Raw genomic sequence first — 27,784 nt, forward strand, 5'->3', positions numbered from 1 at the left:
TGACTTAAATAAACATAACAGCCTCTGCTGATTTGATATTGGTGACAGGGCTTATCTGCATTGCAACCAGCATTCAGCCGGAACTGAAAATATCTGAGAATCAGTGTAGGCACTTCTATTATTGCACTAAAATTAAATTGCACCAGTCCAAAGAGAATAAGATTCCCTCTTCAGACTAAGGCACTGCAACAAGCATGCAGGCAGATTATTAAGGCTTACTTTTGTTCCTATAATATTACTGTGCTATTAATTATCTCTGTGTGAAATGATACAGCCACTGAGAACGGTTATAAAAAACGACAATGGCTTTCGACCCTGTATCTTCTGCTCTTTCTCAACAAACCACAGCGTGCATATATGTGTCTGAATGTTTTGCTTTGTGCCAGCAAGGTTTGTAAGCACATGAAAGTACTGCAAACATGAAGTATTCCAAGATACGTGACCTGGCATAAAGCAAATGATCTACGCAGGCTGTGGCTTCTTGAGAAATAGCTGATGATGTCAAGGCATATAAGAGTAGAAGAATGAATTATGTTAAGATTATTACTAATATGCATATGTGTTATATTTAAGTTATTTTTCTCTTATTACCTTGTGCCAGACTGTAACACAGTATGCATTGATTATATGATTAAACAGAAAAGCAATTTTTAAAAAGAGAGAAATAGCTGACGATGCAATGTCAATGTGTTATAAACAATGCAAAGTAAGCAATCAAAAATATTAGCAATATTTTACAGCACAGATGTGGCCAACAAAGTTCAGACCAGTTTATGTGATTACTTGGTGGATATATGTGTTTTACCAGTTTTGTAATCATCACGTTAAGGCAAAAGTTTAATGTCTCAGTTGGATTGCAGTGGCATTGAAGCAGAAAACTGTTTAGGGGCTTCAGGGGCCGTTTCTAATACATATACAATGAAACCTCTCTACTGTCTCCTCACCTATAAACTCTATTGGAAGACAGGTTACCCAGGAAAGAGCATTTGCTTATGCATTGTTATAATGAAGAAAAGCACTAGATGGCACTATACAACCATAATGTTACAGAGGAGATGCTTAGTTTTTGCCTAAATTCTATTTTTTTAAAAGAGTAAACTCATTCCAAAGCTTTTTTATGTAATGATTATTCCCCATCTCCTTGATCATTGCTTTTTCTGTTCCTTTTCCATTTCAATTATATTCACCTTGTGATCTGATCGTGTTGTGTGTTGTCTGCCGAATCTTAACAATCTTAACTATTACTATCAGGCTATAGGTTTATTAACAATTTTAAGGTTGTCTGGGGTTTCATGGGACGTAAGAGATCACAAACTCACATGGAAAAGTTACAGATGGGTAGCCGTGTTGGTCTGCCATAGTCAAAACAAAATTAAAAAATTAAAAAAAATTACATGGAAAAGATATGTAAATTGCCTGCGGCCTGCCCATCCCCATTGTCCCCACTGGAAACCATGAAGGTTAAATTTAACCATGAAGGGCAAGCATGCAAACATTCACTTACACCTTACGCTAGTCACCTGCAGCCTGCCCTTTAAAGGAGAAATTGTGAATTGCAGAATTTTAAATACCCGTCATCATCCTTGGCTTCACTCAATTTTGTGTACAACACTCTTCCATTTTTTTCTAGTTGTGAGGATGGGGGAGGAGGAGGGGGCCTCACAAGTGGAGTAGCCTAGAGCCTCTCTTCATCTAAATTTGGCCCTGGGGCTGGTTCACTGTCCCTCAGACCTTGGGGGGGAGTGGACTGCGGGTTTTTTTTTGGGGGGGGGAGAATGTACACATTCCTATGCCCCACAAATAACCCAGAGATGCATTTTAAATAAAAGGACACATTCTACTCATGTAAAAACATGCTGATTCCTAAACCGTCCGCAGGCCAGATTTAGAAGTTGATTGGGCCGGATTTGGCCCCCGGGCCTTAGTTTACCTACCCATGCCCTAGACACTGGGGAATTAATAGGCACACCAGCAGCATAAAATCCATATTAAGCCAAAGTACAAACAGGCTTTCTGTATGGGAAGAAACAACAACACACACTTTTTTTGTGGTCCTTCCAGGGCTGCGTATTCAAGTAAAATGTACATTATCACCTTTCTAGGAGTAAAACCTGCTAGAGGGCTGAAAATTATAAGGGAATATAGCAGAATTATGCTTGTTGAAAAAACATAACACCATCAAAAGGACCATCACAAGCCAGTCCCTGGGAATGTGCGGGAGGGGCGTGTTTTGCCACGATCTATATCCCATTCTTTTAGCATAATCTCTCTCAAGGGTAGTCCCACCCAGTCACTTAATCAGCAGTCTAAACTAATGCTGAGTTATGTGCACCTAAGGTGTAAGTGAATGTTTGCATGCTTGCCCTTCATGGTTTCCAGTGGGGACAAGAAGCATCAAGAAGGGTTCAGGACTGAAGGTATGATTATGCTGACTGGATGAAATTTGGGAGGGGGGGAATCCCCATCTGAGAATAAATGTCCCAAATGTGCTGCCCTTTAGAAGGACTTTTAGATGGAAAGGTTAACAATATTAATATTCCAACAGATCATGCTCCCCGTTAGGTGTGTGAGAATAGTCAAATGCAACAGAGGGGAAAGCAACAGGCATTAAAACAGATTGGCTTGGTTCTATGAGACTATATAGTTCTGGTTGGATCTCCTTCTCTACCCTGGACATGACTGTGCCAAGCTGTAGGAGAAATGCTTCTCTTTGATGTGTCAGTCAGTGATACAAAATGAACAGTGTGTTCTACTCTCAACATTTCGTACTGGTTTGGTAGTACAAGGAGTATACTGTACTAGGCAGAGTGCATCAAGTAGAACTGGCATGTCCAGATAACTGGAGTCTCCATTCTTCCCAATAGTACATTTGATGCAAGATCAGCTTATGCCGCGTAACTTCCTAAGTGGACTGCAAACAGTGCTGGATTTATGTATAAACTAAACAAGCTATAGCTTAGGGCCACACCAGCTAGCCTGCTCCCTAAAGTATCACTGGTATTTATTTCACTATTAATATACTTATTTCAGTTCAACAATTACTTTGATAAAATACATATTTTGTGATGTGCAAATGGCTTTAGATACCTATTAGGTCCATAAATTACCATATAGCATATATTCAACACACAAAAAACAGCAACAATTTGTTGTTGACAAAGGACAGCTGGACATATAAAGGGCCCCATTACCTTCAGTAGCTTAGGGCCTCATCAAACCTAAATCCGGCCCTGGCAGCAAAGCATCTTTAGCAACCTTGAAAGTTAAGTATAACTCCTCTCTCTAATTCCCCAGCCCCAATGTAGTAGAATGTAGAATCGGATGTATAGATGCCACCCTTCTTGTAGCCTGTACATCAGGGCAACCAAAGCCAATGGAACAAGTGCTCTGGTGCTAGAGCAACCTCTTTTTGCAAACTGAAAAAAACCACACACATGCATTACAACCGATTCTATTGGTTTTAAGAGAATGCTCATTTCAAGCCTAACTTATTATTATTAATCTAGAGCATTTGTACCTCACTCTTCAGTCAAAAAAGCTCCCAGAGTGGCTTACATACAATCAGCCCACAGGCTTGAAATCTAAAATAAAATGACATGGGTACCAATCTACACCTGCTGCATGTACAGTGGTACCTCGGATTACATACGCTTCAGGTTACATACGCTTCAGGTTACAGACTCCGCTAACCCAGAAATAGTACCTCGGGTCAAGAATTTTGCTTCAGGATGAGAACAGAAATTGTGCAGCAGCTGCGCAGCGGCAGCAGGAGGCCCCATTAGCTAAAGTGGTGTTTCAGGTTAAGAAGTTTCAGGTTAAGAACAGACCTCCAGAACGAATTAAGTTCTTAACCTGAGGTACCACTTTATAAGGAATAAGAGTCCAGCATCCTGTTCTCACCATGGCCAGCCAGGAAGCCTGCAAGCTGAACATGACACCAACAGCACTCTGCCCAACCTGTGCAGCCCAGCAACTGGCATTCAGAGTTGTGGGAGTGGAGGTGAAATGCAGCCATCTTGGCAAAGTAGCCATCAATCACAGCTTAAGAAGCCCAATCCTATGAAGAGTGAAGCACACCTAAACCCTTTGAGATCCTGCCTTAGGCAGGATCAGGCTGTTCATATGCAAAGTGTGGTCCTTATCTCTTTTGTCCATTATTATGTCTTCTTTCACAGATGGGGGGGGGGAGTCTGAGAAAGGATGACCTGCCCACAGGGAGGCCAGGTAGCAAGTTCCAGGCACACGTGACACTTGAATCCAGCCTCCTGCACCGTCTGCCAAACAAACGCTGTTGCATATTAACATTTAATATCTACTTTAAATTGTTTAAAATGCTTTTCTCATTTGTTTCTTCACTCTCCTCCCAAGGAGCTTGAAGTGTTGGGAGCTCACAACCACCCTGGAGGGTAGGGAAGAGCAGGCTGCAAGGTAGTAATTTGAACCTGCATTTATAACGTCCAAATTCTTGGCACCGGCAGACTCGAATATAGAGATTGGCAAGCCGATTTTACCAAAAAAGTAAAGAAAGAAAGTGAGTTTCTGAATTTTTAATAGGGTGTGTGAAAACACAGCCTATATAGAGGTAGCAACGGGAGTTGCTTCAGTTCTCGCTCTGTATTTCATATATATTGCAAGCCACGAGGAGCAAACTCCGGAAAGTTGTTGCGTCGTTGCTTTTCCCCTTTCCTCGCGTCTTGCACAACAAGCAGAATTTAAGGGCGTCCGCGATTTCTTCACCCCTCCGCGAGTTTCTGCTGTGATCGCCAAAGGCTGAGAGCGCTGATTTTATTTTTTTTAAAGTTTTCTCTTGCTTTCCACCTTAAGGGCGTCCCGGGACTCGACCCAAAGTTGTGCGCGTGGGAGGGGGGGGGGGCGGTGGTTGTCAGAACGAAAAACAGCGGCCGCCAGGAAATGAGCAAGTTAGAAAGTGATCGTCGTAGTAACGCCAGCTTCGTAGGAAGGAGCGTGGAGGATGCCGAGAGAAACGGGAAGGAGCTCCGACTGAGCCCTTTGTCCGCCTAAACTTATCCAGCATGAAAACCGCGTGAAAAAGTCCGGCGTAGGAAAGGACGCGGGCAGAGAGATCCGTGTTAACCGTTTAGGGTTATACAAGAAGTTTGCAGGACGCTGTAAGTATGAAGTTTTAGCACATTCTGCCACCAAAAGGTGGCCATGCCATCTATTGCTTTGGTGCGCGTGTGTTGTGTGTCTTTGTGTCTGAAAACGCGGTTCCAGGTTTGAGCCCGTGTTGCTTGTCGAGGAGGCACCTCCATCTTCGTCGACCGGGGGGTGCGAGTCTTCCCCCCTCGCCTTGCCCGCTTCCGCCCTCCCCTTCTGCTGCGCGCAGCCCCCGGAGGTCGCCTCCTCGTGAAGAAGGGCGAGCAAGGCGGAGCTGCTGCTCCGAGGGTCTGCGAGAGGTATGCGCGATGTGGCCTTAACAAGAGGAAGTTGGGCTTGGAGCGAGCAGGGCAGCATGTTTCTTAGTTTCTTGAGAAATGAGAGCGGAAGAGGCGCATCAAGCAGGGCAGGGGAGAAAAAGCACCATTTAAAGACATAGTCTCTGTCCCAAACCCTGCACTTCCCCCACGAAAATAACTTCGTTTTTGTAGCTTGCTGCTGTATGTTGGCGCATCCTTTTTTTTTTTTTTTTTTGCACACACGCCTGGGTTGTACTAAATGGATTTGCTTAAAAGTAAACCCTACTGACTTCTGCTTCACTTAATATTAAAGAGATGTGCTCATGGGCATAGCCAGGATTTTTGTTTGCGGTTCTGTGCCCCCCCCAAACAAAAGGTTCCCCCCCCCGTTTGCTATGGATTTTTATTGGGGGGGGGCAGATACACCCATGGGTGTGCTTAGGATCAAGGCCTTGAACATGTCATTGACTTGTTAGTTTCTTGGCTTCCCAGTCATGCAGCCTTTGATTTGCTTATTCAGAAAGTAAGGGCTGCCATCACGCAGTAAATGATATAACATTCTTCAGATAACACGGGACAAAGAATAAAGGATGTATGAGTTAAATAACACTGACTTTGTTCTATCCATCAGACCTGCAGTAGGGACTGTTCTTACCCAATCTAGCTTCTTATCAGGTAGGTACTATAAGGACCTAATGCTTGGAACTAATTTATTTACAGTAATTATAAGCTGCCCAATAGAACTGGCTTCTGGCTGACTTATGACAATAAACCATTACAATGCAATTACAATCAATAAAACAGTAACAAGTAACATAAACATGTCAGTGACATCAAGGAAAAAAAGTATAAGAAGATGCACTGTGTTACTAAGAGAGCAAAGTAGATCTACAGTTTGGAGGATTAAGAGTGTACAGATGTAACAGAGCCTATGAGAATTGAATGGTTTTCACCTGGTGCTGAAAATGGTTTTAAAAAGCAGCAGGTAAGCCTCCCTGGGGAGGGCATTTAATAACTTGAAAGACTTGGGCAGCAATCCTGCATACACTTATTTGGAAGTGAGCCGCACAGCTCAGTAGCACTTGTTTCTGAGTAAATATTCATAGGGATGGGCTACCAGACTCATTTAATTCTTCTGCTTTGGATAATACATTGCTACTTCTGACTAGAAGGGACTGGAGAATGAAGTCTCAATAGCTACTAGTCACGGGTGGCCTCTGCGATCAGAGGCAGCATACCATGCAATGCCAGTTGCCAGGGAGCAACAATGCAAGAGTGCTGTTGCATTTAGCCCGTTCTTGTGGGCTTCCCAAAATTATCTGCCTGGCCACTGGTGTGGGGGAAGGTTACTGGTGGTTTAAATATAATTTTCAGCATAGTTCTTCCGCTGGCCAGCAGCACAACTAGTGCTTGCAAAAGCATTATGATTATTGATGGAAGCACCTGATAGAAACATTAGCAGCAGAAATTAGAGGAAACTAGCCCCTAAGGTAAGCAAAGAAGGGGCTCAATGAAATATTACACAAAATTTTGCATATTTGGCTTGACCCACTCACTGCTGAACTGAAAAATATACCTGAAGAAACTCTGAGAAAAGATGGGGTGTGTGCCTGTATTATATACAGTACGTGCAACAAAATGCTTGCCTGTAACTGTGTGTGTGACCATAAAGTCACAAAATTTATGCCCAGCTGCATAGTTTCCATTTATGTTTTTAATAGCGGAGTGCTCCTGAAAGGTAGACATTCCAGTTCTAGGTTGGGAGCTGGCACAATTTGGGTGTGGCATGGGCAGGGATGCAGCTGTGTATGAGGATCCCTGGCCCACGTGCTGCCAGAAGCAGTAGGTGCCAGCTCAGCTGTATAAGCAAAAGCCCTGGCCCACAGAGAAGCAGGATGTGAGGTAAATGGGAAAGAATGGAGCAATGTGCAACAAACAACAGATACATGAGGAAAAGAACCACATATTTGAAACCTTGCACAACATTAACTTAGTGGAACTGGTGTAAACTTTGAATAATATGCATGTTAACCATGTCTACTTCTGTCAACCGTGTGACACCTTTCTGAGGCACATGTTGCAGTCCAATTGGCAGTAGTCTAGTGCAGTTTGTACCAACTTTTTCAGCACTATGGACAGTTTTAAAGAAAATATTTTGAGTTGTGGATTGCTGCTGTTTTGCAAGTTTATGTAAACATTTGCATACATGTAGAGATGGCTCATCTAGGCCCCTTCTGCAATATACATTAAAAGCAATACAGTGGTACCTCTGGTTACATACTTAATTCGCTCTGGAGGTCCATTCTTAACCTGAAACTGTTCTTAACCTGAAGCACCACTTTAGCTAATGGGGCCTCCCGCTGCTGCTTTGCCGCCAGAGCACGATTTTTGTTCTCATCCTGAAGCAAAGTTCTTAACCCAAGGTAATATTTCTAGGTTAGCGAAGTCTGTAACCTGAAGTGTATGTAACCTGTACAGTGGTACCTCGGGTTACAAACGCTTCGGGTTACAAACTCTGCTAACCTGGAAGTAGTTACCTCGGGTTGTGAACTTTGCCCCAGGATGAGAATGGAAATCGTGCGGCGGCGGTGCAGCGGCAGCAGAAGGTCCCATTAGCGAAAGCGCACCTCAGGTTAAGAATGGTTTCGGGTTAAGAACGGACCTCTGGAACAAATTCAGTTTGTAACCCGAGGTACCACTGTATTACAGTATACCACTTTAAACAGTCATGGCTGCCCCATGCCCCCTGGAATTCTGGGAAGTGTAGTGTGTTATGGGTGCTGAGAGTTGTTAGGCAACACCAATTCCCCTTAAAAAGCTACAATGTCCAGAGTTCCCTAGGAAACAGGATTGACTGTTAAAGGGAATTGTAGCTTTGAAAGGCGAATAGGTTTGAACATGATTATATAGCTTTGTTCATTCCTGCCACCTACTGCATGTATTGGTTGTGGCTGGCAGGAACTGTACTTCAAAACAGCTGGAGGGCATCTGGATGGCAAAAATACCCTTAGGCCTGCCAGATGCTCTAATCATGTGAAGTGTTTGGCTATCAAGATGTCTACCCTCATGAAAGGGGTAAGATAACATTACTTCCTGCTAGGGCTTTCACCTGATCAAAGACATCTTCATTGATTTAATTTGTTGATTAAATGTATTAAATCTGCACAAGTTAGCACGTGATTAAAATTATAGTATTGAGGAAAAGGAGTGCTTTCTTTGTTTTTAAATGAGGTATGCATGTATCACAGAAGGCAGCATTTTAGAAGTGGGTATCTGATACTGTGTGGGAGTGAAAGGGGAAAGACTCCTTCCTGCCCTCTGCAATTATTACCAACCCTTGTACTACAATGAAGCAACACGGGGAGATTTTGTAAATGTTTCGCCCAATTAATTGGGGACACTCATTCATCAAATAATGCAACCTATTAATCAGTGAAAGGTTGCAGCTCAGCTTCCTGGATGTTCTCTGTTCAGTGAAGAGGAGCTCAAATGTACCAAGCAATAAGTTTTATTAAATAAATGTGTACAACAGGGCTTCTTTCCTTTGGCGACTTCCTCTGGCTTCTAGCTCTGCCTCTTGCTTGGGACTGACCTCTAAATTTGATATGGGTAGTGCCCTTAAAGGAGGGGTGTGGAGCCTCCGGCTCACAGGCTAAACTTGGCCCATGAGGCTGTTTTGGGAGAGCCACATTCATCCTCCTCACACTTTACGTTATGTCAGATCTGGGGCAGATAAGGGCAGGAATAATTGGGAGCTTAAGGTGGGCTCAGCAGTGCCTGGCACTTGGGAACCCCACAAGGGATTTTGACAAGTGGATGGGATGAACCACCTGAGAGCCAGTGTGGTGTAGTGATTAAGAGTGGTAGTCTTGTAATCTGGGGAACCGGGTTCACGTCTCTGCTCCTCCGCATGCAGCTGCTGGGTGACCTTGGGCCAGTCACACTTCTTTGAAGTCTCTTAGCCCCACTCACCTCACAGAGTGCTTGTTGTGGGGGAGGAAGGGAAAGGAGAATATTAGCTGCTTTGAGACTCCTTAGGGTAGTGATAAAGCGGGATATCAAATCCAGACTCCTCTTCTTCAGTCATGTGAGATGTGATTGGCAGGTTGATGCCCATGCCCACCTGTCAGATTTGACCCCTAATACCAATCCTGATAAGCATCTGGCCCATGGAGCCAGAAAGGTTATCCACTCCTGCCTTTAAAGTGTGGCATTGAATTCAACTAAGTTGTGCTAGCAAAAGCCAACATAAAGTGCCCTGCTAGTGCAATGGGGCTTTCCTCCCTTTCTCCACACACTCCCCAAATCAGGATGGTTGGGAGTACCTCCAGAAGAGCACTTGGGGCAGAAAGGGAGCAGGGAGATATGCCATGAGCTCCTTAGCGCTATGTTGAATTCCACCCATAGTCCTTACAGATGGGTTATATATCCTTACAGATGGGTTCTCCCCCTGCTCCTGGTCTTTGATTCAGACTCTTAACCAGGGTGGATTTGATTTAAATCAAATTGATATAAATCACAATTTAAATCACTAGTCAGTAAGACTTTATTTAAATCATTTTTAACAGTAAGACTCATTCTTGCTGGTATAATCTTAATATTTACAACCAGATGAAGGTTCATTTTTTTAATAATAATAATAATAATTATACCCCACCCATCTGGCTGGGTTTCCCCAGCCACTCTGGGCAGCTTCCAACAGAATATTAATATACAATAGTCTATTAAACATTAAAAGCTTCTCTAAACAGGGCTGCCTTCAGATGTCTTCTAAAAGTCAGAATAGTTTTACAGTTGTATCAAAAATTATTGATTTGGTTATACTATTAGAAATACATAGACAGATAATTATGAAATTATCGTGAGGTTTAATAAGTTAACTGTTTATATTTGGGCCACTTTTCTGCTGTACTTTTTTGATAGGAGAAAAATAATCATTTCCTTAATAACAATTTAAACAATTTATTTAACTAAAACAATAACATTATAGCATATGTATCCATGTTTGTTAACTGATGTGGTTAAACGGTTGTTGTTTTAAAAAAAATTAGACGTGAGTTTTAACACACATGAAAAACTTAAAACAAATCCTTATTTCCTGAGGAATAGCCTTTGGACTGTAATGTAACTTAAATAGAAAACTATATTTAGAAAGATTTTTCCTCCAAAAGCATTTTATTTTAAAAATCCAATTTAAATTTTTAAAAATTTGATTTTTTTTAAATTAAAGTCATTGATTTTTATCCACCCTTCTCTTAACTGGAAAACTGTCCAACTCTGCTTTTTGACATCTGGAACAGTATTATCATTTCTAAAGAGAAGGTATAGACATGGAGAGAGTCTCTGTGTCACTGTGAGAGTCATGATGCATCATTTCCATGGTGCTGCAAATTAGCCTTCTAATGGGAGAAGAAGATCTTTGTTGCCTCCTGGTTACAAACCAAGCAACCATTTTTGCTCACCACAGACGTGTCTCAGATGAGTAATGTGTTGGCCAGTTGCCTTGTATTTGGTGGATCTGCCATGGAGACACATGGCATGGCCCTTCTAATATTTTCTGCTGCTTCTAGAAAGAAGAGGGTGAGTGATATTTACCTAAATTTAAATTATAGACGGATCTAAAGTTTCTGGTAATATGGGGGCACCCAAGGTGCACCTCTGCACAGTGCCTTTTCAGTTGTTGCACTGCAGCTCCCATAATTTCTTACTGCTTTTAACTTCTTTTAAACTTTTTATTAGGGAATTGTTTGGTTTTATGTTTTTATATTGTTGTGGACTGCTGTGATATATTTTCATGATGCAGCGGTATATAAATCTTTATAGAAAGAAAGCAAGAAAGTTATATTGGCATTCTTCACTTTGCGATGAAAGTGGGTGAAATGCTTTGGTGAGTCACCACACCTGTCTATTCTTGTACTCCTTATTCTCTGCTTCTGTTTAAATGTATGTGATGCAGAAATTCAGCTCTCCTTCTGGAAACTGCATGTGGTGTTAACAGTACAGTGGTACCTCGGGTTACATATGCTTCAGGTTACATAGGCTTCAGGTTACAGACTCCGTTAACCCAGAAATAGTGCTTCAGGTTAAGAACTTTGCTTCAGGATGAGAACAGAAATTGTGCTTTGGTGGCACGGCAGCAGTAGGAGGCCCCATTAGCTAAAGTGGTGCTTCAGGTTAAGAACAGTTTCAGATTAAGAACGGACCTCCGGAACGAATTAAGTACTTAACCAGAAGTACCACTGTACATGTTTTATTTTAGCATCTTTACTACTGGCAAATTCATTGTTCATAAGGGGCTTTCACTTTCTTCATCTCTTACAAACAGGAAAGGAAAAGCAAATGTCCATCAGAAGTGAACTCTTGATTTCACACGAACTATTTCCCAAACTCTTCCCCATCATTGCAGTCACTTGTGGGCGTCTGTCTTTCATTTATGGCAAGACCCTTGGCAATTTAAATTGAAGAGGTCAGTTTCTGGAGTATGCTTTTCGTCCCTTCAATGGCTTTGACATAAAAAGGGAAATATGGTGACATTCTGATGCATTTCTAAAAATTCTGTCTCATCTTCAAAATCTATAGCAAGAGCTTTAATTTATTCTTCTACCTGGATATAAATCAAAAGGACTAGAGAAGGAGTACCTTTTAAAAGGCTTAAAGCAGTGTCTTCTGACACTGTCCAGTGACCAAGTAAAATAAAACTAGAAGCAACACAATTGAGCAAATCAGCTGTAAATGGTTGAAAACATGAGGTTATTAAGGTATGGTCATGCAGCCTGCTAATCTTTTCACACTTTAAATGATATCACACTTTATAGCTTTAGAGTTTCTTATGGGCACTGTTTATTTCTGTTAAGGAAAATTCCAGGGTAAGCTGGGCTGTTGAGTATCTTTTCACCCTGAGATTTTCCTTAACATTCCTAATCAACCATTGAATTCCTGGCATTAAATCTTTTTCATCATCTGATAAATGGAAAGGGATCATTTTAGGGTTGCCATGTTTCAAAAAGTGAAAATCTGGACATACAAAGGTTTTTTTGGGGTGCCTTCGACCACAGTATTCTGGGTATGTCTGGACGTATGGCAACCCTGTCTGTAGCAGTTATGTTGTTGGCTTTGGAGCTGCTATTGAACAGAGATGCCTGAGCGTTCAGCCCTTTTTATCTGTGATTTGAGATAGATGTTGTAAGCTGCTGTGAATGCCCATGTTCTGACCACGCAGCCTGTAAATGACTGCATATCCCTAGTGGTACAAACAAGACTTCTCTTAAGTTGCCTGAAGGATGAGGAAACATTTGAGCTCTTGTTTACTTTCATACCTAGATCTAATTCTTGTCCTTTTTTTAGTAATTGGCGAGTGTCCAAGTGGGGAAGCTTTTGGTCCAGGAGTGCATTTTGTCACCATACATTCTCACCACTTTCTGCCAAGTTTTCTCCACTTCCTCCTTTTGTTTTGACAACTTCCTGTTCCAAGACATGATCCGAGGGCACATGATACAGCTACTTTGCTGAAGCAAATCAGGTCTGGATCTGGCTGGTCAATTCCTAGATGGTAGACTGCCCTGGAAACACACCTGTCCAGCCTTGAGTTCCATGATGAAAGAAAGTTGGGATATGATAGATTAGATAGATATAGATGATAGATAGATAGATGATAGATATAGATAGATGGATGGATGGATGGATGGATAGATGATAGATAGAGATGATAGATAGATGATGATAGATAGATAGATAGATGATAGATAGATAGATAGATAGATAGATAGATAGATAGATAGATAGATAGATATAAATGCTGAAAGGAGAAAGGAGAATGGCAAGTGGTTGTATAAAGGAAACCATAGTTACTGCTGGAAGCAGGACATCCAGGCATACAGGCGTACCCATTCAGCCCTACCTTTGTTTCAGTCCATAAAACAAATGGAGTAGGACTGCCTCTCTTCCTTCAAAAAATGACAAAAGTGGCAAGAATGACTCATGTGACAAATAGGTAACTGGGCAAATATTTCAGTAGAGCAACTGGATTGGTTCCAGAAGCAGCTGATTTGAATAAAGGTATTTGCCTTATTGACCAAGAGAAAAATCACTTAAAGCCTGGCAATAATTTTACAATAATAACCCAGTACATTGTTTGTGTGCAGAAGCAACCCAGCCCAGTTTTCCTATTGGATATATAGGGATTTTTAGTCCTATTGAAATACTACAAAAAAATTGTTGTATGAGAATCTTGTGAGATCTGCTGGTCCTGGGTCTTACATATTGTTCCCTTGCTGATAGGAACACATCTGGCCAGTGGAAGGAAGGAATGTCAAAAACTATGTGTAGTGCTTGTATTGACTAGGATTGTTATTGCGCCTGGCACCTTTTCATAGGCATTGTTATTTTAGGGAGTCCCTAAAAGCAATTGTCATGAGGCAATGTGATCAAATGAACTGCTGCTGATGCTGCTTTTAAGCTTCTTGTTGAAACCAGAGCAACTTTCATCATATTGTAGCACAGTCCTCAAGCAATAAATGAAAAAAGAAGAATGTAATTTTTGATGCATGTACGGTAGTTGTGCCTGTAAAACCTCACGACCGAGAGGTGCTGAATTAGATTTGGCTGGGTGCTAAGATCTTCTTCAGTACAGCATACTTTTAAAGACAATTTAGAACAGGATGCTAGGTTTCAGATAAAACTGGTTGAGAATAACTTTGGTTGTGCAATTTTGTTCAGCTATTTTTCAGGAGAAAAAGTGGATCATCCTCGCTTCAGGAATACTACACTGCTTCTGTTTGCCTTGTACAGGAAATGTCCTTAGGCTGTTAAACAATATGTCACTCCTATTGTTTTCTGAAGGAACAAATACTTGACCTTGTCTCCATTTGGCTTGCCAGGCATTTGTGCTCTGGTAAAGGAGGAGCCACTTTGAACATCACACAGGAAAACGTCAGGATTTCCATGAAAATTATTTACCCTTAATAATTGAAAGGGAGGTCCTTTTCAAAAGTTATCAGCATGTATGCTGGAAAGAGTGGCCAGTCCTGGCCATGTGACTGACTTCTCTGGCAAAAGCAGGATGTTCCTAGTATTTGTGATCAGTGGCAGTGTTTTGAGATACATGGCAAAACTAAAGTTTTCTTTTGAATCTCCACAAAGCTATCTGGAGATGTCCAATCTACTGTGTACCTATTCCTAATTGGTAGCTTAAAAAGCCACATTGATGGGGAAGGGCAATCACCTCATTATTGCCATTTTTGGCATAGGTAGCACAGGACCCATCAAAAAGAGTGTTCATAGTGGGAGGCAGAAATGGGCATTTCACATTTTTCTTCTGATTCATCCCCAGGTCTAGTCTGACACCCAAAAGGCTAGTAGAGGAAGTACTGATGCACTGGGCCCATAGCCAACAGGACCCACAGACTCCATTTGAAGCCAAATGTGCATCTACCCTTCTAAGAAATTTCTGTGAGATGAGCCTGCCTTTTAGTGTTTTTAACCAATAAATAAAGGCAGAACTGTGATTGATTAGTTGTTTAGACTGCAGGTGATAGGAACCCCTGGTGTTGCTCTCCGCTCCTCTTGAGTGCAGTTTTCCGGCTTCTGTCTTCTTTTCTACTCTTTGGAATCTCCATATTTTGCTTTTCCTTTCTCCTAAGCAACCAGGATGGACCTTCCTGTGGTGGACTCTTCTGAGATCATACTCCATAGAAGTTAATTTTTGAAAATCCCGCTGGCACCGTTGCTGACATCAGAAATGAAATTGGCAAAGATGTTCCTGGCCATATAAATAATGTGATACGAAAAGCTTCCTTTTCTTTATTTCTGCATAGTGGCCTGCTGTTAAAGACATAGGAACACTATGTATGCTGTGGCAGTGGCAATCCTAGATAGCCTACAATCTTGGTGGAACACCAAAAATGCTGTGAAAATGCTTTTTTAAAAAACGTTTTGGGAAAATGTATTGAATTTGCCATAGCTCACCATCGCCATCTAGTGTCGCATTTGTATATTGTACTTTACAACACACCTAAAACATTTTATTTGCCACTGTATAGCTGAGTCCCTAGAAAACATGGCCAGAGAAACTAAGAATTAGGATATGTAAGAAACACAAAGGAGAGTACAAGGAAATACTGAGGTAATATTTGCTACTTTTAAAAAGATGTGGGTGGAATTCAATATCATTCTAAGGAGATTGTTCTCTCAGCACAAGCGTTTATGCTTGCGTGATGAAACGACCTCCCCATTTCACCCCCGCCCTATCATCAGTTAATACAGGGATAAAATCTTATCACAAATCCCTCTTCAAGGCAGAATCAGCTAAATAGTTAACCTTTGGTAGTACGCACAGGCATTTTGCTTTGATTTTAAAGTAAAACCTTGTATTAGACCATACAGCATTAGCTGAATAATTTTAAACTCAGCATTTGAACACCACCAAGAGTGAATGCCATTGTTGCAGGCATGCTTAGAGACCACAAAAATATAAATTGCTTTTCCTTTGCTGTAGCCTCTGCACCCTTTACTCTCTTATGTGTAACAATCTTCCTTGCTGATCATCTTTCAAAGGTGGAGTGTCCTAATCTTTTAAAACTTTCATCATATCACATAAGCTGTCTCATGATAGCGGGTATCGCTAGAATTCATAGATGATCCATTATTATAGCAAGAGCTTTGAAGAGACAGCAGGTGTAATTGAAACAACTGCCTATATATAAAGTTTTACTCTCCTTGTTTAGCCATTCCTTTAACGAGGTTTTAAAACGTGTGTGAGATACAGTTTGTCAAGACAGATCGGCCTGATTCATTTGTAACGCTAAACCATAATTTAACGCTTCATGCATGAGCCTTCTCCTTCTCCTCACCTCCAAAGTGTCCACAGATCAGAAGTGTTTGCAGTTTCTCGTAAGTAAAATAAAAATTAAATAAACGTTCACCCTGTTTAGCATCCCAACCAGAGCCACATTCCTACAAGAATCTGCTGCATTGAAATGTCACAGAAGGAAATAGCATTTTTGGTGCTAAACAGAAGAGTGTTCAGAACCTCTTTCAAGGAGCTTATCCCTATGTTTGAGTTTCCTGCAACTCTTGCTCCTCCCAAAGTGAGTTGCCTCTATTGAGTTCATCACTAACTTTGTGGGTGTGGTCGGGTGGCGATGTTTCTATTTTACTTAATGTACGTGAGGGGTTTTGTGTCAGCGTCGCTTGTGCAGGTTCTCTTTGCTATTTGCTTGTGTTCCTTCAGTGCTGAGAGAGGTTGGGTGTTGGCCTGGGGTGTGGTTGTTCATTTGTGATTGGTTGTGGTGGGGTGGGTGGTTGTTTTGGATCCGGTTAGCCACACACACCCCTCCACCTCTTTCCACCTTTTCTTCCTAATGTAACACTAATGTCTCAACAAATGAAACTGATCTGTAGAAAATGTAATTTGAAAAAAGAGACATTCCACATACTTTTGTAAACCAAGAAATCTTTAATAAAAATACATTTTAATATTTTTTTTACTAACTTTGTGGGGGTAATGAAAATCTGGGAGAAGGGAAGTTGGGGAACCTTGGCTTCTATCTTTATGGGCTCAAACAAGTCCAGAAGGCATTTTCCTCTTTCATAATTGGCAACACAATGAAAGCGAAGCAGTTTAATCACTCGGTAACAGAAGCCAGGTAAACACCCCCTGAAGGGTTTATGTCAGAGCTGCTCTGCTCTTTTTTCTTTCTTCCCTCTACACTACCCATTGAAGTAGACATGCAAAGTGGTGTTGGTGACGCCCTTGTTCCATCTGATGTTGCTAACCAACTGGTGTGCACAGCTAGGGTGGGAAAGCATGTATAAATATTAATAAAAGCTTTGTGTGTTTGTCAGGGCCGGGATTATGGTTGTTATGCATCTAATCTCACATACGCAAGAAGCGCGGCCACACCTTTCAGCCCCGAGGTGAATGCTGCTGGAGCACTAAGATCAACCAACATAGCTTGCTTCTCACCAAAATGTCAGGTCATTTAAGGAAAAACCTTCAAGGCATGCAGGTCTTGCTATGATCTTGGCTTGTGGCATCTCTTCCCACTGGTTCCCAGAAAACTTGTTAGATTGCACACCCTTGCTTTGAAAGGAGCATGTTGGTGGTGTTGCCTGTTTTCCATGTAGCATTTATACATAGAAATAGATGTCATGCACACATACTTCATATAAAATCTGCTTGTTGGTCCCCCCCCCCTTCTGTCTCTGTATTATGCCCTGCTGAACCAATTTTAAATCACCCTTTTGTTATGAACTGTGGCCTCCAGTTGACTGTAGAAGAAGCCATGCCCATTTGATCAAGTAGGGGACTAGGGCATGCCCCTAATGAGCACCACCTCTTATCTTGTTGCTGTCAAGCGTCTTCCCTGCTCACTTCCATGTCAGAGGCGCCTGTAGTTAGTGTTTCAAGACCAAAGCCCCGTTGCTGGCAACCCGCCATGCTATATTTGAATCTCAAAATATACAAGCTGTTCTCTAAAAATACAGAGCCAAAAAAGGAACTCTGTGGCACTTCCTGAAGATCTCTTGCAAACGGATGAAGGCACCTTGTAGCTTATTTTTAAACAACCTCAGTGGTATTTGGGTTTGGAAAATAACTATTTCCTCCTCTTTATTTTAGTTAAATAGGATATATTTAATTTTATATGGATGCCTTCTAATTGAAGTATTACCTAAGAGTTTAAGATAACAAACACTTTTGTTTTTAGACCACTCATGGTCCTCTCCCATTGTCTCTTCTAAACAAAGCAGCCCTAATACTCTTGGCTATTCCTTGTAGGAAATACGTTCTGTGCAGGGCTGCTTCTGCTATGCAGCAGGGTATAGCGAGGAAATATATGAAGGAAGGTGTTTGGTGTTTGAATGGTGCATCAAGACTTTTGAAAGGGGAGATAGCTAACCTGATGTCCTCTAGATGTTTTGGACTATAATGTCCATCATCTGTGGACATTAGCTATGCTGACTGGAGGCTGATTAGAGATGACGTCCAAAACAACTGGAGGGCACCAGGTTGGCTACCCTCATTCTAAAGTATTTGTCTTAGCAGAGGGGGATTTTTTTCCTGGCTTCAGGCAACTAAATATATTGGGGCAGACCTGGTTCTATATGCTCAATAACCCTTTGCTTCTCTCACCGTATACCCCTTGCAACACCCCTATGCTGGCTTCTAAGCCCCTCTTGGAATCGCAGAAACTGTTTGTCCTCATTTTCATGATCCTCTGCCAGCTTCCCCCACCTGATCTTTCTGCCCTTGTCTCTCAATAAGCCCTTTCCCATTGATTGTCACTCCTTCCAACTCTTCCACCCATAGTGTGGTGGCAAATCCAGAAGTTTAGGGTCCCTTCATGGCAGTCACAGCCATGCTCCTTCTAAGATTATACCATTATCTTGTAATTATACTGTAATAATAATTAGGAATGCATTAGGTGGATCTGTGCAGATCTCCATATGTTTCCTTTCAGATAGCTGTACTGTGCATGTACTTGGGCAAATGATTCAGTGTGCTCCCAGTATCTTCTTTTGGAGTGACTTTAAGTTGGACTTTCATGAAATTCCATTGTACGTAATAGAACTTGCACACCACTCTCTTGAAACTGAAGGAAGCACCTTGTGTTTCCAGTGTTTCTAAATGCTTGGCTTTGGGGCATATAAAAATCCTGGGCCTCTACCCAACTTGGATCCACTCAAAAGTTGCCTGCATTTTCAAGCCACCTTTTTGGCAACCTCCCTCTCAGAACATCTGCATAGTGCCCTTCCTTCAGATCTCTCCTCAAAGCCCACCTCTTCCATGAAAAGTTTAGCATGGCCGCTTAATTCATTCCCACTACTACCATAATGAAGTCTAAAACACCTGCAATTGCATCGGATCAATTTCTCTTTACCCTTCCTGCACTCCCATCACTCTTCCCCATTATTATCAAAAGCTGCAAGATCCTCGAGGCAGAGGCCTGAATACTTCTTTTTCAATAGGCATCATGTCATACGCTGGTGACTACACCTTTGTAGTTTCTTATTCACCAAACAGAATTCAGTCTTGTAGCTAGTAAATCTGGTTTTTCTCTATCAGGGACTGCAGAAACAGGTTTATCTACCCCCTCCAGGGCTATCATCAATCATGGGTGGTGGGTTGAATCCACACTGTGCTGGGTGTTGTCCACCAGCAGCACTTAATAAAAAAATCTGGCAGATTTTTGTGTGGTTTTTGTGGTTGTGTTCTTGCTTTTAGAGCGTCTGTGTTTGATGAGGTTTAGCTTTCCCTTTGGAGAGTGGTGTGCTGGAGAAAATGACAATTTTCTAATAATGAGCAAATGACGACCATGTGAACGTCTGCTACTGCAGATCCAACCTGATAAAAATTAATTAATTGTGCTGCACTTGTAACAAGGATGTGAGGATGTCACCTAGGAAAGGGTGAGACAGGAAGAAATAATACCATTTCACTTTGCTCTTCTCAAACCAGTTGCAGGATTTGTGCTGATATCTGTGTGCTCTGGTGATGGATCTAGGGGTGTTCTTTTTAATGCTATCATTGAAAGCAGAGAAATAACAAGATAGATGGTTCACTGTCCTTACCTACACAGCAAGACTGGAGCAACCCTAAAATGTTTGCTAAGATGAGGTTGAGCCAAGGGACTCGTACGCCTGCCCTTACTTTGCACATCCAGTTTTGCTAATCGTGAGTTTTGACAAAGAAGTCAAGATCCTGTGTGTTCAAATGGCTGTAATCTATTGTCCTTCTGTCCATCCGATGGCATTTGTATTGTCACTACAGTGGGGATTGAGCTAGTACTGTTCTTCTCAGCCTGTAGACAAGACAGATTGGAAGGGCAGCATTTATCTCATGTATTCTCTTGTGCCGTGTAAGAGTAGATGGATGGTTCTGCTTTTGAAAAGGTCACTCTACCCTATTTTTAATCTGGAGTGCATATACCATTACACTGCATCACCTATACGGACTCCAGCATCTCGGGGAGAAACAGCAATAAACTATTGATCCATCTTCCAGTAATAGTTTTTAACCACCCCACTACCACAAATCAAAAGCATACTCAACCATGGTAGGGTCAACGCCCATGTTAGATAGATGGACAAACAGTTTAATTGTGTAAAAGCCCCCATTAATGAAGTGTTGTTGATGATATTGCCAATGAGATTGATATGTTTTCAACTGACAAAAGTGAATGTGGTGCTTCAGCAGTAGCCTATAGTTGGGAAGGTTTTTACTCCTCTGTCATATGTATGTGATTCACTTGTAAATAAAGAAAGGCCTTGCTTTACGGCCATACCCAATCTGGTTGCTATGGTAACTAACTGCCAGGATTGAGGGCAAGGTGGCAGCCGGTAAGGTAGTGAAAGATCCAGTCTTAGAATTACAAAGGGGTGGCTATGCCTTAGCCCCGCAGTGAAACCAAGCCAGTTGATGCTACCTAGTGATGAAAATGTGTCACTGGACAGAGGGGCTCCTTACCTGGCTTCTCACACCCATCCTCTTAAAAATCTCTGGACAGCATCCATGTTCTCTTTCCTCATGATTGTGGTGTGCTCTGTTGTGGGAATACTGATCTTCTTTATTGCTAAAGTAGCAAAAAAATTCTTGTATATTGATTGATTTATAGGGTGAGATAGGCACCAGGTTGGGGAAGACTGCTTTAGGCCTTTCTCAACCTTGGGTCCCCAGCTGTTATTGGACTACAACTCCCCGTCATCCATAGCTAGCAGGACCAGTGGTCATGGATGATGGGAGTAGTAGTCCAACAACATCTGGGGACCCAAAGCTGAGAAACATTGCTTTAGAGGGATATGCGAAGAAGGGTTCCTGCAGTGATGTCAACAGTGCAACTACAATCTTTCCTGATCCTCGCTCCTTTCTCATTACATTTTTCCTAAAGTTTTTATCTGTGTATGCATCTACATCTACATTCTTCATTATTTTTTTGCATCTGTCTCCCTTAAGTGCAAAACCCTTGTCTCACTCTCGTTTTTTGGGGGGGATGTGCACAGCTGCTAAACATATAAGGACACCTAGATGGGAAATCAATTTGCAAAACAAAAGAGACTTCATCTAAAAGATAAAGGCTGGGATCCTAACTAACCCCATCTACCTGTAGGCTACATTGAATTCAGTAGGACTTACTGAGTAGACATGGCATGGATTGTTCTTATTAGTTAAGCTGGTGTGCTCGGATACTGCAGAGGGGCAAATCTTTGAATCACATTCATTTACAGGCTAGAAGGGAATAATTATAGGCTACTGGCAGCTGTGGGAACAGAATGGGTGCACATCAACACACTGGAAATATTAAATGGATCCCTTTTGGAGTCAGAATTACCACCTGCTTCCTCTCACTGTTCACATTATGCAGGATGTATATTTGGGGTGGGCTGCATGTGGCAGCCACCACTTACCTGTGACTTCTTCCATCACATGACTAATTTCTATACCTGCCATGGAGCTGGGTCTTTAGATCCCCTCTCCCCACACACTTTGGGCTCCGTGCTATTGCCGTACAGTGATGACATGATATGTGCTACATCATGAACAGAACTCCTCCTTAAATAGAATCCTGCAACAGCAGTATCTAGGTCTTTTATGGGATCCCAGGAATCACTATGGCGCCATGATGGTGGCTGCAGGGACAGCTTCTGATAGTGTCTGACTTCAAGGAACAGAGCATCCTATGGACCTCAGCACTCTAGAGCAGGCACCCCCAAACTCAGCCCTCCAGATGTTTTGGGACTACAACTCCCATGATCCCTAGCTAACAGGACCAGTGGTCAGGGTGATGGGAATTGTAGTCCCAAAACATATGGAGGACCGAGTTTGGGGGTGCCTCCTCTAGAGGCATGATCAACAGGCCATGTGCATAAGGGAACACAGATTATTCAGGCAAAACAAGTGTTCATAATAAAGTAATTAGATGTGTTACACACCCAACCTTCACTAATAAGAAATCAATTTCATTTCTCTCTTTGCCACATACTCCTGAAAACACAGCCTTACTGTATACTGGCCCTTAACAATATCTTCTTAAGAAAATATAACTACTTTCTATGGGAAGTATTCAATAATAATAATAATAATAATAATAATAATAATAATAATAATAATTTATTATTTATACCCTGCCCATCTGGCTGAGTTTCCCCAGCCACTCTGGGCGGCTCCCATTCAAGTATTAAAAACAATACAGCGTTAAATATTAAAAACTTCCCTGAATAGGGCTGCCTTCAGATGTCTTTTAAAGATAGGATAGCTACTTATTTCCTTCACATCTGAAGGGAGGGTGTTCCACAGGGTGGGCGCCACTACTGAGAAGGCCTTCTGTCTGGTTCCCTGTAACCTTACTTCTCGCAATGTTTTGTGCTTTGAGATTTTATTACAATCAAGCAGTAAATAAATATTGTGACATAAATAAGGATTAGTGCTGTATCAATTGAGATTCCCCCCCTCCTTCCCCCACCATCCCCAAATCTGCTCCAGAGGGTTGGCGGAAACCCCAGCACAGAGTTAGGGGGCGGGCAGGGAAGAAATCTTTGCACAGACAGAATCTTAGCGCTATCACCACATTGAATACAACGCTGTATCTGAAAGTTCGCAGATATTTCTTGTGTTCCTGTTTGTTTGTTTTTATCCACTAAGCCGAGAATTCATCTAATTTCCTTGTGTGCTTGTGCAGATCTAAACACAACTGACTGTTTCTCTACCTCTTCCTCACAGGAAAGTTTTTGCCATGCCAGTGGGAATCTTCCGGGTGTGCCTGGTGGTTATCACGGCTATCGTCAACCATCCGCTCCTCTTTCCAAAGGAAAATGTCACTGTTCTTGAAAACACACAGGAAGTCATCCAGAAGATGAAAGAGCGGGAGGAGAACCTGAGGCTGGAGCAGCTTAAACTGGAGCAGGAGATTGCCATGCAGGAGACCTTAACAAAGCCTTCAGTGAAGGCTGCAGAGACAGAGGAGCAATACAATCACAATCCCCTCTCTTGGAATTTCTGGACTGCTTTGTCCATGGTGGTTTTCCTTCTGATTGAGTTCTGGCGGCAGGACTACAAGGAAGGGACTTGGCAGAATTATGCCAATGAGGAGGATGAAATTAGTGTCCTTGGGAAAGCGCTCAAGGGAGTCGTCCTGCCAGACAATGCCACACTGGCCAACTTCTATGAAAAATGCCTCCAGGTTGTGACCGGTGATATTGCCAGAAATCGAGAGCTTGTGGAAGGCTTTGCAGATGACTTGCTGGAAGCCCTGAGAAGTGTGTGTAACCGAGATGCAGACATGGAAGTGGAAGAATCCATAGGAGTCGGGAGCATGTATGAGAACTGGAGAGCTCACAAGCCCTTAGCTTGTGACTTCATTGTCCCTTTTACCCCTCCGGAGCCATATTGTTTCCAGTTAGAAAGCTGGTGTTCGGAAGAAACCGTCTCCCCAGACAAACAGGGTTATGGGATGATAAAGATCTTGCGGGCGGATGAGAACTCAACAGGATGTATCTGCGACAAGACTAAGCTCGGGGAAGACCTGCTGTGTCTTCTTCACAGCAAAATGAACCAAGCTAGGCAGAACCAACATATGGAGGACCTCCTTTGTTACAAGGACACTCGATACCTTGATTCTGACCAGGTTATGACGTGGTTCCAGCTGGCACTTACTAAGGCATGGAACAAAATTTCACACAAGTATGAGTTCAACCTCACTTTCAATGTCCTGGATGCGCCTGGGGCTCTAAAAATCAAGTTTCGATCTGGAAAGACCATTACTTTCAACCTCACCCCGGTGGTACAATATGCTGATTCTGATGTATATTTCATCTCCCATTTCCCATGCAGTAGCCTGGCAGAGGGCCCCTCTTCCAGCATTCATTGGCTTCTCACGTTTGCAGTATATGAGAAGAGATACATCCAGTTTATTTCCAAAACTCTGCCTGCCAACTCCTGCCACCTCAGCTGCCTCCAGATTCTGTCCTTCCTTCATGGAAAGCAGTGCAGTCTAACAGGAGCAAGCAGCCTTACAAACTACCACTTGAAAACAGTGATGCTACATTTACTACAGACGCTTCCTTGTGCAGACTGGGCTTCTACGCAGCTGCGAGCCAGGCTGCAAGACATGCTCAGATTTTTAGAGAAAAGCTTGCAGGAAAAGAGGCTTTACCACTTTTTCATTGGGAACAGGCACCTGCCGGAGGAACTGGGTATCCCCATAGAGTTCCAAAAGGCAGAACCTCTAAACCTTTTCCGCCACTTTGTATTGCAACGAGACGCTTACAGAAAGACTATGGACACGTTTCATGAGATGCTAAAGAACACAGCAGCTTTAATAAATGAATATGCCATGCATGTTCCCAATGGGCGAGTGACCTCACTACATAAAGAACCCCTGTAGCCAGATCTCTGAGAATTACAATATGAACAGATCTCCCCCATTGGGAGCAAACTGCTTTATATGCTCACATAACTCCAAAGATTGGTAGAATGGAGATACTTCTCTCATTTTCTTCCCAATGTTGTTGGCTGATATTTATGCAGCTTCTAACGTTTAAACTGTTGTGTATAAAGATTGTTGTAAATAGTTTAAGCAAAAGAGGTATCTAATTTATTCCTATATCAACATTACAGACCTTGGGATTTGGTAGAGTCTGTGTGGTTTGTTTATGTGAAGATGGAGATGGTGACAGTTCTGCAAAAGGAGTCCTTGCAGAAGAGAAAACATAGTTTGAAAATTGGTGATAGATGGTCAGCCCTGTACTTCACAAATGATCAATCATCCACTGTGAAGGGAATTCTTTTATTTTGTCCTAAACTATTAAGCAAATGCAGAAATAGGTTGCAGAAATACCAGTTCAGTAGAGCTTCCTGCAACTATCTAGATAGCCTCTACATACTTTCACACCATGAGCCCCTGGAGAGGATCTAGAATTTCTGTCCACCTCCAGTGAAATATATTCATATCTATGAACCAATGGTAATACCTACATAAAGCCATCCAGTGACGCAAGCATCATGCAGGGTATTTGAGCATGCCTTGCCTACATTTCCAGCTACTATTACTTTTAAGACTTGACACACCACTAAAATTCCATTTTTGTACTTCTCTGCAATAGCACCAGACCTAACTGGCAAGAATATTTTCCAGAACTGTTAGATTAACCACTGGCCTAAACAGATCATTACCTTGGTGCCACACACTCTGGTTTATTTTTACATGTTAAGTGTCACAGGCAGACCACAGCAATAAACTGCTGTTCTCAACAAAATGAAATAATGACCATATGTTTTAAGATTTCCTGAAATTCAGGTTCTTCTACAAAGATGACGTCCTGGATTGTTATCCATTTGTTTGGTGTAATGTGGGGGAAAGGACAAAAATTCAGGTATGGGTTTTCTTTTAAAAAGGATCCTTTTGAAAGGCAAAGGTGCTACTAGTTATAGTGGCTGGGCTCTGTCTCCATATTTGGAAACAGCAATGCTTCTGAATACCAGGAATCCACAGGAGGCAAGAGTGCTCTTGGCCTTGGGTCTTCCTTGTGGGTTTTCCGCAGGCATCCGATTGGCCACTGAGAAAACAGGGTGCTGGATTAGATGAGCCATTGGCTTTTCCTTTGCTGCTTTCCACCTTGCATTTGTATCTGCCGTGATTCTGAACATGTGCCAGGTTTTGTTCTTTTCTGGAAAAGGGCTTTGGAAATGGCAGTTATCACTTAGGAAGTAAGACTTTACTACTGCTGCTGCTGCTATTCTCTAGTGCCCAGGCTGCATTGCTACGCTGCTGCTTCTTAGACGGAACACGCTGTGTTCTAATAGCAATAGTTAAATGCCAACAGTACTGAGGGGGGTGTTGTTTTTGTTTTAGGAATGGTCTCCTGAATGGAGAACTTGATTGCTGAATAAACAGAAGTACGACCACCACATAGGTTCATAGAAGAACCAAATGTATAAAAGGATGTCACATAGAGGAGGGAGAAAGGTTGTTTTCTGCTGCTCCAGAGAAGCGGACAAGGAGCAATGGATCCAAACTACAAGAAAGAAGATTCCACCTAAACATTAGGAAGAACTTCCTGACAGTAAGAGCTGTTCGACAGTGGAATTTGCTGCCAAGGAGTGTGGTGGAGTCTCCTTCTTTGGAGGTCTTTAAGCAGAGGCTTGACAACCATATGTCAGGAGTGCTCTGATGGTGTTTCCTGCTTGGCAGGGGGTTGGACTCGATGGCCCTTGTGGTCTCTTCCAACTCTATGATTCTATTCTATGATTCTATGATTCAAACATGATTATAGGCAGAATTTTCATCTTACATAATAAAGCACTGCTCTCCTGTACATTACCTGCATGCCCATGTAGCAGTGTAGGTCCACTCAAATGACACACAGAGAACATGGTTCCTGCCACCACAAATCTCTATTTAATCAGTTATTAGGAGGGAGAATATAGGGATCAAATTGTGCCCCTGCCCCACTCCCAGAAAACAACAACATACCATTTGTGCTTTGTTAATAGACCAGCCAATGCCTTTGCAACTGGGTCTCTGGGTGGAAGGAACCATAGATGCATACATTACCAGTATGTACATGTAGTTCTTATGCACATTTATGATTCTAGCTGGAAAGAGAGCTTTCTGACATCTGTATTTTCATTAAACTGTCTTCCACCAGTTCCTTTCATGGAGCTACAATTCTCAAGATTATCCTGGGAAGATCATTAAACCACTCGGGGAATTATAGCTCTATGAGGGGAACAGGAGCCTCCTAACAACTCTCAACTACCTTGACAAACTACAGTTCCCATGATTTTTTGGAATGGCACTGTTTTAAATATGTAGTGCAGATGGGGCTGCTAATAATAATAATAATAATAATAATAATAATAGGCCAAAAAGTGCATTTCAGCAGGTAGGCTTCAGACATCCTACTGAAAAGAGCTTGCTCACACAGTGCTATTTTTCTAGAAAAAGAGGTGACAGAACTTACCATGAACACAAGTTCTGGCTGGGGGGAAAAAGCCCTGCCCACACACTTCTTTTTAAATCAGCCCACTGGTTATTTCACTGACTGTGCAAATGCTTATTTGTTATCCGACCGACTTTAGGGACAGTGAAAGCTGAGCAACTCCAGTCCCTAGTGGAAGTGCTGAAATATCAAACCAAGTGTAATGTGCTCCTTTTGGCCCACACTATAAGGACATAAATCAATGATTGAGAAAAACCATTTATATAATGTAAAAAACTTAAGCGGAAGATGGAAGAAACAGTTAAAACCTCTCTACCTTTTTTTTTAAAAAAGAGTAAAGGTCTGGAAAATGGGTTTTGAAAAATGACAAGTCCAGGGAAGCCATAAAAAGGTGTCACTGCAATACCTTCCTCCTTGTAGCGTTCTTTTTCTAG

The 27,784-nt window shown here is 42.1% G+C and overlaps 1 protein-coding gene across 1 annotated transcript; it reads left to right on the top strand.

Moving 5' to 3' along the window:
* Positions 1-4,868: 4,868 nt before the first annotated feature.
* ITPRIP (inositol 1,4,5-trisphosphate receptor interacting protein) lies at positions 4,869-25,042 on the top strand. Its single transcript, XM_079976096.1, has 2 exons — positions 4,869-5,129; positions 23,131-25,042. The coding sequence occupies exon 2, from the start codon at positions 23,144-23,146 to the stop codon at positions 24,791-24,793; it is 1,650 nt and encodes a 549-aa protein (XP_079832222.1). The 5' UTR covers positions 4,869-5,129; positions 23,131-23,143; the 3' UTR covers positions 24,794-25,042.
* The last annotated feature ends 2,742 nt before the right edge of the window (positions 25,043-27,784 follow it).

This window comes from Podarcis cretensis, assembly GCF_951804945.1.
Source record: "Podarcis cretensis genome assembly, chromosome: 5".
NCBI lineage: Eukaryota > Metazoa > Chordata > Lepidosauria > Squamata > Lacertidae > Podarcis > Podarcis cretensis.

What these genes read in the sequence shown, in the direction of transcription:
- ITPRIP (XM_079976096.1), top strand. Translation starts at nt 23,144, where the DNA reads ATGCCAGTGGGAATCTTCCGGGTGTGCCTGGTGGTTATCACGGCTATC.